The sequence below is a fragment of the Perca flavescens genome, chromosome 22, assembly GCF_004354835.1.
Source record: "Perca flavescens isolate YP-PL-M2 chromosome 22, PFLA_1.0, whole genome shotgun sequence".
Lineage (NCBI taxonomy): Eukaryota > Metazoa > Chordata > Actinopteri > Perciformes > Percidae > Perca > Perca flavescens.
Genome location: NC_041352.1, coordinates 21,096,378 through 21,109,241, shown reverse-complemented (window position 1 = coordinate 21,109,241; position 12,864 = coordinate 21,096,378). Strand labels below are relative to the sequence as shown.

Here is a 12,864-nt window from a genome sequence, read left to right as displayed (position 1 = left end):
GAATCCACAATGCAATGTTTGGAACATTGGACAGTCTGTGTTACAAGGGATGACCGTTTTGAGTTTTGTGTCTAGAGTTTTGAAAAATGACATCAGGGTTCTGAAATTAGTGATTGTAAAAAACTGTAATTGGAGCTGCTGAAACTAACAATTATTTCATAATGGCTTTATCTGACGGTTATGTTATCAATTAATCATTTAATTAGTCTGTTTACAAAATATAAGAAAATAGTGCAAATTGCCAGAGCCCAATGTGATGTATTCAAAGGTCTTGTTTTGACCAAACAATTATCCAAAACGCAACATTTAGTTTACTATCATAGAAGATAAAGAAAACCAGCAAATATTCACATTTAAGAGGCTGGAACAACTGACGTTTTTCTTTCTTTTTCCTTAAACTTTCAATCAACTGTCCAATTAGCTGTTAATCATTTTTACTCTGAGAGTTTAGAATACAATATCTAAATGAATTGAAGGTTTTGGATTTACATGAACTTCTCTGTAGCTTCATGGTTCTTAGAAAATACCCATGGTTTACGCACAGTTTTTACAGCCTTATGTTTTTGCATCCTCATTTTGTAATTGTAGGTGTAAGGTTGGTTCAGTTTCCGTTTTTATCAAAACACAATCACCTTGGTTTAAGAAAGGTACACAAGCAAGGATGAAGGTGATAGAACGAGATGTGGGGAAGTGACGTCTACCACACATTTTTAGCTTTAAAATAAAGAAAATCCTTATCAGTGTTGCTCCCCACTACCAGCTAAGCAGACTACCACCCAACAAGACTCTGAATGTACTATACTTTATCAGAAGTGCTTGTCGGATGGTCGAACAGCTTCTGAAACCCTCTCCCCACAGACCTTTCCGACAATGGAATAGCGGGGGCTGCGTTCAACAATTTAAGTTAACGTTTAGAAATTTGGCAATCCGACAGTCACACTCCCACTTCAGGCAGTGTTAGTCTTAACCTTAATCTAAAGTAAAATCCAACTTTATATGTTAGTCTGATCTAAATGTAATGCTAATTTCAACCCTAATACCTCCCATTATGTGAAAAAGATGTCAAACTCGCACCTGGGAATGAGGGCGAGTGTTTCAAAACACACACAAACACCCCAAGCAAACCATACTGCAGTGACACTGGGTACTGCGTGTTTACTCGGCTGCTATTTAGAGAGGGCCTCTTGTGGCTTTATGGAGCGTGTAAGAGACTGGGAATGAGGAGAGAAAATGAGGGTGTGTGTGTGTGTGTGTGTGGGGGGGTGACATTGTAATTACTCACCCTGACAAAGTTATCCGGGAACAGGCCCCTGCGTCCGTCCAGCTCACCCTCCCACCATCCTCCATCGTCCCGCCGTATGTTCACGATGATGTCACCCACCGTCAGGCTCAACTCATCATCCTGCTGAGCCTCATAGTCGAACTCCACCACGGCCTCCACTGGGCCACATAGAGAATAAGAAAGAGAGTTTAGCCCTATCCGTGCGGGACTATTATTACCAGGGGATCTTGTGTAATTTAGAAATTAGGGATCGACCGATACTGGCTTTTCAAGGCCGATAGCGATACCAAATATTAGTAGCTGAAGGTACTGTAGGTAGGATTGCAAAGATCCAGGACTTAGCCAAAAAATTCAAACTTCTCAGTCCCTCCCCCCTTTCCGCTAAAGCCTAAAATGCTATCCTAAGCCCCTCCCCCTACAAGGGAGAAAGGATTTTTTTTGGAATTACCTGCTTCATGTAGTTCTATTCGAACATAGGGTCAGTATCAGCAGATATGACAGAAAGTTGGTTTTATAAGTCTTAACTTACTTCACCTTTAATGAAACCAATAACCGATATTTGGAACCGATATGCATATACAGTGAAAATAAAACAAGCTAGTGGCAAAACAAGCTATAATGTAAGTTAATAGGGCAATTGTCCTGCTTGTATTTACCTTCACAAAAGTGCTCGTTTTGACACTGACAAGCTCAGATTAATATAATAAGTGTCTGACAACATTATGGAAAGGATTTCTAAAGAGGTCGAACTTTCTGTTAAAGAGTAAGATCCTTCTATTAAACATAAAAACGTCCTTGAAATTGCGTTCGCTAAACCAGCCAGACTCCATGTAAATTAACAGTAATTTTAAAGTCAACAGAAAAAAAATAAAACTATGAAAACCGTTTTGGGTCGTCTTTCCACTTTTCCAACCATCCCAACTCTAGTTTTGGTTGAAATAAACACATAGTTTACCGATTTACATGTGAAAATATGTTGGCTCTATACACTCTGAAAGTATTTTTTAGATGGAGTCTGGTGGGTTTAGCGCTAGCGACTTCACAGCTGTTTCTGGTTAAACTGAAAGATATCAAAGAGGTTTTAAAGGTCTATCTCTGAAGGGATCCTTACCATAATGTTGTCAGAAACGTAGAATATTAATTTGAGTCAGTGGCAAAACAAGCACTTTTGTGAAGGTAAATACAAGCAGGACAATTGCCCTATTAACTTACATTGTAGCTTGTTTCGCTGCTGCTGACTGCAGCGATCTCGCTTAATACTGGACCAATGTAGTTACCCTTTAAACAATTATTTAATACACAGTAATAGATAGTCAGATAGTGTTGTGGGCGTGACATTAAGTCAGATTCAGTGGTGAGTGAAACCGAAGCAGAGGGACAGACACAGAGCTGTAGCAATAGCCAAATTAGTGCACTTTTTAATTTATTAACTTTATCGGTTATCAGGCAAATAAAACGCAGATGAAGATAATCTGTAAACTGCCAAAAAATTGCCTGATAATCGGCCAGGGACGATAATCGGTCCATCCCCATTTGAAATTTCCCGCTCCCCGCTGATTCAAAACTGAATGTGAAAGACAAACACACATATGTAAACACATTCACAATTAAACACACAATCCTACACAACAACAACAATGGAATTTACTCTGGTCTGCAACACTGCAGAAATAAAGTTAACTGCATTTAATTCTTCTTTGGTACACCTCTGATTCAGATAGTTATTTCATTTCCTAAAAAAAAAGCTGGTATTCAAAAAAATCATAACTCTCAGCACACACAAACGTTAGGACAGAAAATTCTTCGAGGGGGAGTTGGAATTACCTGTGCTGTCATAACTCAAATGGTAAATTCAGCATAATGGACATTTCCACTGCACTAATTCCATCAGCAAAACAATACAGTCATAGATCATTTGAAAACCATGTATCATGTTCCTTCCACGTCACAATTATGCACCACTTTGTGTTGGTCTATCACATAAAATCCCATTAAAATCCATTTACGTTTGTAGTTGTAACGTGACGAAATGTGGAAAAGTTCAAGGGGTATTAATACTTTTGCAAGCCTCTGTAAAACAGAAAACAGGAAGGAACATTAGTAAAATAATATCTCACACACCAACTCATACATTCGCACACACACAAAAACACCTTGTGACTCTTTACAAGTATTAGCAGCTCGTGCAGCTGCTAATACTTGTAAAAATGTGCTGAATGTGTCATATCACATATAGGTTTTTTTACACACACACAGACTCACGCACGCAAAAAAAAGTCTGTCACGTTACACACCGATGCACCAATGGACAAACACCCAAAACAGAGACACTTGTCAGAATCAACCACAATACCGCATTTCTTGTGAAAGCAGTTGTGTTAAAGTGGAAGGGCAGGGCATCGCTGGCTCTTTACATCATGGGGAAAGAGAATGACTTCCACAAGACATCAATATTAAGCAGAAAAAGCAAAGATAACTGTAGTCCAAGTTGGCCTGGCACTGAGATGGGAAGGATATGATTCTGGCTTGAGATAACTAAGAGATTAGCCGCAGATGAGACAGCGACGTGGCACAAATACCACTTTTCTTTATTGCTTGGAGTGGAGGTGGAAGTGGAAGGTTCTTCAGTAAGGAGTTGTATGTACAGTGAGTTAATAGCTTGTGGCAGTTGTCTTGCAAACCACATTACAGTACATCTGATTGGCAGAACAGGACAACACACTGCCATCCACCCACCCATCCACGTCAGTCAACAACAAATACACCACTAAAGAAGACGACAGCTTGTGGCTCTGCACAGAACGCACATCACTGAGTACAAAGGCAATAACACAAAGTTAATGCCAAATAGGCTCTCGATTGGAGCTCAGTCTGGTGCGAAGCTATGCAGAAAGAGTGGAAATTGAGCCTTGCAATATATGCACACTGGATATGATTTTACAAACGGCCTTCATTTTTTGTGTATAGGATGTACAACACAGCGTGGTGAAATAGATGCGCAGGCACAATGCACAAAGAGCATTTTAAAGCAATGTAATGCCCTGCAAAAGGATATGACAATATTATCATGACCATTAACCATGTCATGTTTTTTTATGATGTTTTAAATTGAAAGGGTTTTTAATTTTGTATGATGCAGTCTATAATGTTTATTCTCTGTACTTGAATCATAACAACACAAAATTCAGCTATTGAGCTAATTCTGGGACAGTCAATGATTGTCTATGGTCCTTGTTAAATATGCAAATTAGCAATAACTAAGTCAATAATAGTTCAACTTTAAAATATAATTCTGACGATATTCTATATTTTCTTATTGTCAACTAATCCCATGCAAAGATTTTAGATTTTAAAAAAGCCCAATTTGGATCCAGCGGAGCATTCTAATTATAGGCCAATATCAAAACTGCCTTTTCTTTCAAAAGTCTTGGAGAAAGTAGTATGTGAGCAGCTAACAGCTTTTCTAACTAACAATGAACTCCTGGATAAGTATCAATCAGGTTTCAGAAAGATGCACTTGACGGAGACTGCTCTCCTCAGAGTGTCAAATGATGTTCAGATGGCTACTGACTCGGGAAGATACTCAGCATTGGTTTTATTGGATTTATCAGCAGCTTTCGATACAGTGGACCACAAAATACTGTTACATAGATTGGAAAAAGAGTTTGGTGTGGTTGGGCCCGTCTGTATATGTAAATGGTATACTGTCTGAAACCACTCCATTCTTAAATGGTGTTCCTCAGGGCTCTGTCCTACATCCACTTTTATTCTTACTGTACATTACCCCTCTTGGAAAAATTTTGAACAACTTTAACAATGTGTCAAACCATTTTTATGCGGATGACATACAGTTGTATTGCTCGTTCAATGACTCTGAGTTACACAAACTAACGGATTTATTGGACTGTATTTCCTGTGTAAAATCGTGGCTTGCTTGTAACTGCCTCCATTTAAACGTGAAAAAGACTGAAACCCTGATTGTAGCCCAAGACAACAAAATTCCATCCATCATCCAACATCTTGGTTCTCTGAGCTCCAGTGTCCAGTCGAGCATCAGAAATCTTGGTGTCTGGTTTGACCACTCAATGTCTTTGGACTGCCATTCGAGACTTCTTGTCAGAAATTGTTTTTATCATCTAAGAAATATTGCAAAATTGAGGACAATTTTAACAGGCTCTGACCTTGAGATGGTTATCATGCTTTTATCTATTCACGTTTAGATTATTGTAACTCTCTTTTTATGTTTCTTAACAAATCTGCTGTAAATTGTCTTCAAATGGTTCAAAATGCTGCGGAAAGGCTTTTAACAGGATCTGGCAGAAGGACACACATTAATCCCATTTTGTCCTCCCTACATTGGTTACCTATTAAATTTCGTATTGAATTTAAAATATTGGTTTTAACTTTTAGAGCTTTAAATGGTCAGGCCCCAGAATACATTGCTGACTTGTTACGTTCATACTCCCCAGGCCATGCCCTTCAATCAGCAGGCCAAAGTCTCTTAATGGTCCCAAAGACTTGCTATAAAACACGGGGAGACCTGTCCTTCGAGGCTGTAGCCCCCAGACTCTGGAACGCCTTGCCCTTGCTCCTCCTTGTGGCTGATTCTGTTGATTCTTTTAAAAGGCAACTCAAGACACTGCTATGTAAACAAGCTTTTAGTTGACTGGGTTTCATTTGTCTTTGACTTTTTAAATGTTTTCTTCATCCAATGTATTTCAATGTGGTTGTACCTTGTGAAGCACTTTGTGATTTTTATCTGTGAAAAGCGCTCTATAAATAAACTTTACTTACTTACTTCAACTTATTGTTCAAGGAGGCTTTTACTTAGTCGATGGGTTTTTTATGGTTGTTTGTTACATTTTCTATTTGTATTTCAATTTGCTCATATTGTGACTTCTTGTGTTGTATTGCATTTTATTGTGAAGCACTTTCTGATTTTTATCTGTGAAAGGTGCTATACAAATAAATTTTACTTACTTATTTACTTACTTACTTACTAGCATCAAATCTGCAGCTGAAATTAACTCCCAATAAATCCATATTTACTGGCATTTGAGTGACATGACGTTTGCAAAAAAGGAAAGGGGTCACTCGTAGACACCATCTTAACCTTGTATAAAAGGTATAAACATGCTTCCTCAGCAAAGGGGACATACAGGCTGGCTGCCTGTTAAATTTAGGATCCAGTTTGAGATTCTTGTAATTACATACAGCCTCTGCTGACATCTTTAAAAAGCAGCTAAAGACGCATCTTTTTAGTCAGGCGTTTGTTTAACCACATTGTTGACTTTATTACTATGTATATCATGGTTTTGTGTTTTACTATGATGTTTTGTGATCTTTATGATTATCATTTTGTTATAATGTATTTATTTATTTATTTGGCCTGTGAAGCACTTTGTGACTCTGTCTGTGATAAGTGCTATATAAATAAACTTTACTTACTTCCTTACAGCCCATATCATTTCTTGACCTGGGATGCACAAGCACCGCATTGCATATAAAGATCACAAGGCGTGCAATATGAAGATAACAAGAATGCTTATCAAATACCAGAAAAAGCCCATGATTAGACAGCATGTCTACATACAGACTGCATGTTAACACCACACCACACACTTCGTGGCCTGCTCATGTAATGTTGCTATGCTACGCTATGTGGTTCAGTCTCATTAGCTACCCCAATGTATATGTTTTCAGCAATAAAAAGCTCAAATAAACTCACTGTCCAATACCTGCACGGCACCAAACGACAAAGTGAGAGACTAGCTGTTGAATATTTAGCAGCTGAGGTGGTGGAGTTCAAAACTAAGTGTACATTCATCAGACAGGTTACATAAAAAAGACTTCAAATTATTGTTTTTTGCTCGATGGCTGCATAATGGAGTTGCTAACAAACGTATATGTACCAAACAGAATATGTTTGGACCTTACCAGAACCTTAATGTTTTAGCTGTTGTAGTGTCTGAAGGTTTATACCCCACTGTAAAAAGGTGTGATAAGCAAAAACAAAAACACCTTAATGTTTGCTCACTTACCCACTTTCCGACCAATCCATCCAACTGTAGCCTCAGCTAGCTTAGTTTCAAGTATATCGTCTACAAATCTATGGACTATATTTTTTGTAAAATCAAATTTAATAAAACTAGGTCTGCGTTTACAACTGTCAAAGAAACTTGATGCTTAAATAAAAGAAAATAAATCTGCTCTTATTTATCGACCACTTTGTATCAAATATTATGAAAAGTTTTATAATTTAGTTTTTGTACTGTTGGTCGAAAAAAAAAAGAAGCAATTTAAGTTGATCACTTTGGAAGGTTGTCTTTGCCATTTTTACTACTTATTCCGTTTTTTAAGAAAATAATTGTTTGTTGCAGCCCTACTTGCATACACTTAAACATTAAAGGTGCAATATTTAATATATTTACTTGCAGCCATGGAAGCAGCAAACAAACAAACGGGATCAACGGAGATAGAATCTACCCGACCTAAAAAAAAACTTGCCATGTTTCTAACAGTTGCGTAACCAGAGACCAGTAACAAACCCTGGGTAAATACTGGAGATGTATCCGAAAGATGGAGACAGCTTAGAGCCCAAAAGGACGCAGAGTTGGCTAATTTCCTCCTGAACAGGTAAGCATTAGCTTCAGGCTAATTTATCACGGCTTCTAGGGACGGGCATTGTATGTCATTTCAACATTTGTGTACTCACACTGAATTATATAGCTAGAGAACCCGAGTTGGTTACTTGCAAAAACGATTGAGACACAGCAAGTAAAGTGATCCCGACTGGTCCTGGCTAACGCCGCCATGCCACCACGCCATAACTGCTAACGTTAGCTAACGTTACCGGAAGACCAGGCAAGCAGGCCACAGCTGTTTACAACGTGTAGCCTGTTCAGCGGCCGTAGCTGACAACGATGAGTTATTTTAAGCCAACAAAGGGGGGCTGTAAATCAAGAAGAGAGGGCCGTGAGTTAAATCTAAGCCAATAAAGTGTGTATTTCAGTTGGGTGTAAAAGGACAACAAGGTAGTGGTATTTTTAGAGGTTCTTACCGTATTTCTAAGCCGAGAAAGTGCGTTTGTCCGTCGGGTGGAGAGGACGGCGAGGTTGTGGGGTTTTTAACGGTTCCTACCGTAATTCTAAGCCGAAAAAGTGTATCTGTCAGTTGGGTACAGAGCTCCGCGTGAGCACGGGCTTTTATATAGCCAGCCTCTAACGTTAGCTACTCCGCAGTGCTGTGAAGTAATGTCTGGCTATGTGAGAAAAACCTCTAGCAACATTGTTGTGGATGCTGGGGTCTCAGCCTGGCAACCTCTGTGAACTTTGAGTCTGGGTAGGAGGGGGACAACTCTCTCCAGAATTTTGAATTTGGACTGAAGTAACTATTTTAAACGCTAGCTGTCAGTGTTACATATTGTACCTTTAATATTGGTGGTACATTGCTTGTGTGTAAAAGGTTAAAAATGAGGACAAGAGACAGAATATCTGAAAGCTTGCAGACGAAACAAAACTCCCACACAAGTGGTCAAGAAACATACTGACATACAGGAACTGACATGGGCCCTTAGCCTCCTCTGAACAGCTGCAGTCAGTTTAGATAAGAGGTAACTACACATCCAAACAAACTGAACTTTGCAAAGACACACTGACATTTCACTGGTTTACAGCAGACCTGTGTTTAGCTGTGAGTATGTTTCAATGCTCTCGCTGAAAAGCATTCACACTGGACTGAAGCCCACTGGAAGTCAAAGCCACCCACTCCAACTGTGGATCAGATTACAGACTTCTCCCACACTAAAAGGAAAATTCCAACTATTCTCTGTTCAACTCATCATTCTGTTGCATCGCAGGAAGCTGCTGCTTCTGACTCCCTCAACTTGCATTGATTCCAATTCCCAGCACTCCCATTTCCCAGAATGACTTTTGACAACCCCGAGATAATAACTTTGTGCGTTACTGTTTTTGTTTTTAATGTGAGAGACACGGTGACAGCACCAGCACAGAAAAAGCAAAAGCAAGAAAGAGAGAGAAAGTGTTTCGGTTCCGGCTGAGAAAAGTGAAACTTTCACTTAAGATTAATTACAACAGAGAAACTAAGCTCCTTTAACAGCCAAATCTACCTGTTTAACTGTTAAATCTTTGACTTCAATTCTGAAGGACAGTTGTAGGCAAAGCTCGTTGAAAAGAAAGCTTTTAACTGTAAGTTTGATGTCTTGTCTCTATTTTGTAAGTCGACAGGAACAAGCAAAGAAATAACCAAAAACGACAAAATGGATCCAAGAATGCAATATAAAACAACATAAAAAAGGGCCTTACTGTCTTTCAATTTAAGTTTTCTTTATTGAATGTCTTACACAGCATCTATATACACATACTAGGTACACCAGTACAATCTAATGCAGTTCAGTACAACTGATCTGCCATAAAGTCTACTGTCAGTGTTGGTGTTCTGCTAGACTGCATTATATTCAGAGACATTTCTAATACCATGTCCACCTCATGTTTGTAAATGGGGAGGACTAAATAATATGTAGTCCAGCAGTACAACGCCACCTTTAACTTCTGTATGACCTCAGTAATGAACATATGATTGCATTTAAAAATGTCCGTCACCCAAAACTGAACATTAAACTTTGTAAGAGTAGAATTTATGGCAGTGCTGTTTTGTTTAATTGCAAGATTGCACAGGTGTACCTAATAAAGTAGCTCACTGTCACAGCTAAAAAATTAAATAAATAAATGAAGACAATAGTAGGCAACTTATTCCTCTTCTATAAATGTCATGGATGGATTAACCCACTTGGGGATCCCCACTGACAACTCCAACCACCACCGTCCTTCTCGCATTGTTATTGCATCCTGTAATTTTTGACATTTACAAAGAGATATACACAATGGAACTGATATAAAACACAGCGCTTTTTATTTTAGGTTTAGCAAAGGACCTGTTTAAAGGCCCTTGTAAATTCCATTTCAGCTAATACTGTAATTAGTGGTGCATATTACAGCCAATTTTGCAATTAATTAAACCACACAGTGAATCTGGTCTAGGCCTATGGGGAAATTGCCTGCTTTCCCCGGTTGGTCATCCAGCCTTGGCGGTTGTGTGTAACTGGCTGTGAGTGTTTCCCTCGAGGCTGACTATGCATTGTTTGTTTGTTTACGTGCAGCAGAGACATAGGTCCAATAGAAAGTATGCATGCAAAAGGAATAGAAAAGGAAGTATTTTGGATAGACCGGCTACTCTCTATGCATCACTATTATATAATGCTCACTTAATCCATCATAAATTAATTTTACTTTACAAATCCGCAAGTTGCCCAAAGGAATGTTTTAAAGATCTACCCGTTAAAGGGCACGGAAAGAAAAAGTACCACCTCCAGACCTACATCTGTGCAATAATTAGCAAATTTGTATATGCACTTAATTGACTGATTACTCGCCCAGCAAATCTGCAATCAATTAATTTGCATTCATCGTGTGGAGCAGCGCAGGGCTGTGGGACATGATGGCGATGATGAGAGGAATGGAATGTCACAGGCAGGCCTGTTTCATCCACGGAGACAGGGAGCTGGAGAGAGCCAAACACTGTGCAACACAATGGCCAGACAGACAGAGAGTGCATGTAAACGTGTCAACATCTGCAACTCATCAATGTGACCCATTGCTTTCCTGAAATCGCACCCGTACGGCCGAGCCGCACGCCCACGCGCAGCTTTCCAATCATGAATAAAAAAAAATTAAAAAAAGCATGGAAACGCCAAACCGGTGCGGTCACAAACAGCTCGGCGTTGTATGAAGCGACGTCAGTGAAGATGAGGTGGGGAGAAGAGGACAGGAGAGGAGGAGGAAGGAAGGAGATAGGCTGAACCCTGCGCGCATCTGGACGTTTATTCCTGCCCATCCAGATGCGCAGAGGTGCTGGAGGCTATTTTGGGGCATACTCTAAATTAGAAGCAAAAAAAGCGTTGCATTTTACCCATTTATGTGTCCCGGTGTGCTCCTGCAGGCTGGTTGGTAACGGGAAAAGGCGGTTGTGTGAGGTTTGTGCCGAACCGAGCCCCAGCCTCCTGCTCGTACAGATCCGCTACAGCAGCGCTGAAACGGGAGGAGCGTCTGATGAAACCATATTCCTTCCTCTTTTTCTCTCCGGTGACACGGCAGAGGAGGCAGAGCGAGGAAAACGGAAAAGCGCTGATGAACAAATCTCTCTCTCTACACCCCCCACACCCCCCGCCCCTTCTCTCTCTCTCTCTCTCTCTCTCTCTCTCTCTCTCGTTGCCTTCAGGTGCACCGCGTAAATTCAAGCATCTAAATTAGTATTTTCACAACAACCACATATGGCAGTAATGTGACGTAGGTATAGAAAAATAACTTAATAACTTATTGTAATACCTCCAGATCAATAGTGGGTTTCGAATTATTATGATAATTGAAAATGGCATTAAATATTTCAGCTATGTGAGGGGCACTTCATTAATTTCAGACATTAAAAACAACCTAAAACAACAAAAATTAAGCACTCTTCATGTGGCTTTTACTGTTATCTATCTATCTATCTATCTATCTATCTATCTATCTATCTATCTATCTATCTATCTATCTATTAATACTAACACAACCAAGATACAAAACACAGGAGGAAAAGTCATAAACAGCTTAAGGATTTCTTAAAAAGGTTTGAAATAATAACTCAGTTTACAAAACCTAAGGTTTTATTTTAGAAAATAGGAGATAAATATATAACTGAGAGTAGACTTAATATTACAATGCCCGTAACTGATGTTAATTGAATTGATGTTTTAATTTAACAAAGACTTGACCTCAAGACGTGTGGACATTCCTGTGGCTCTAACAGATATCTTTTCTATAAATATAAGTCATGTATGACATAGTTTCTTCCGCTCTCTATTGTTAAAATGGTTGAAATGAGCAAGAAAATTCAGTATCTTCTTAGTTCTCTAACTTTTTTTTTCAGTTTTTTTGTTTTTTTTAAGAATGTCATATTTCCAACAGCCTTTGAAGGTAGCAACCTTATAGGCTCAAAGCCTTGCACCTGTGTATCCCAAATCTCGCGATAACAAAGTCTTGACAGCATTCCCCAAACATTGCACTGTTAAGGGATTCTGGCCTTTAGGTAGACTTCATTAAAATGTTTAATAAACAGAAACCTTATCGAACACACAAAAATATTCACACACACACACACACACACACAGCAGTGTTGTTGTCCTTTCTGGATTTAACGTGCAGGGGAGAATGAATGTGCTGGCAGCAGCAGATAGAGGGCGATTAAATGATGCTGCAATAGTGGAGAGAGAAAAGAGATGGGGGATATAGATTAGTTTTCACAATCAGTTGTTACTTGGGTGGAATACAGTGACAGAACAAGCTGCTCTACAGACCACAAAGAAGATCTGATACGATAAACTATAGCAGCTTATAGAAATGGCATTCATATGACCAGAATGCATCTCAGGTAGGCTGTGACGCAAGACAGATGATAGCCTACGTCTTGCCTGACCCTCATTTTGTGAACAGTATACTGCAAGTCAATAGCCTATCTAGCCAACT

At 39.2% G+C, this 12,864-nt stretch overlaps 1 protein-coding gene across 2 annotated transcripts in view; it reads right to left on the bottom strand.

Moving 5' to 3' along the window:
* sh3kbp1 (SH3-domain kinase binding protein 1) overlaps window positions 1–11,481 on the bottom strand; it is a 39,631-nt gene extending 28,150 nt beyond the window's left edge. For both annotated transcript variants that reach the window (XM_028570031.1, XM_028570032.1), the window contains exons 1-2: window positions 11,270–11,481; window positions 1,283–1,440 (exon numbers count right to left, since the gene is read on the bottom strand). In XM_028570031.1, coding sequence (XP_028425832.1) covers window positions 1,283–1,440; window positions 11,270–11,273 — 162 coding nt within the window. In that variant the 5' untranslated portion in view covers window positions 11,274–11,481. The remainder of the gene's footprint in view (window positions 1–1,282; window positions 1,441–11,269) is intronic.
* Between the last annotated feature and the right edge of the window lie 1,383 nt (window positions 11,482–12,864).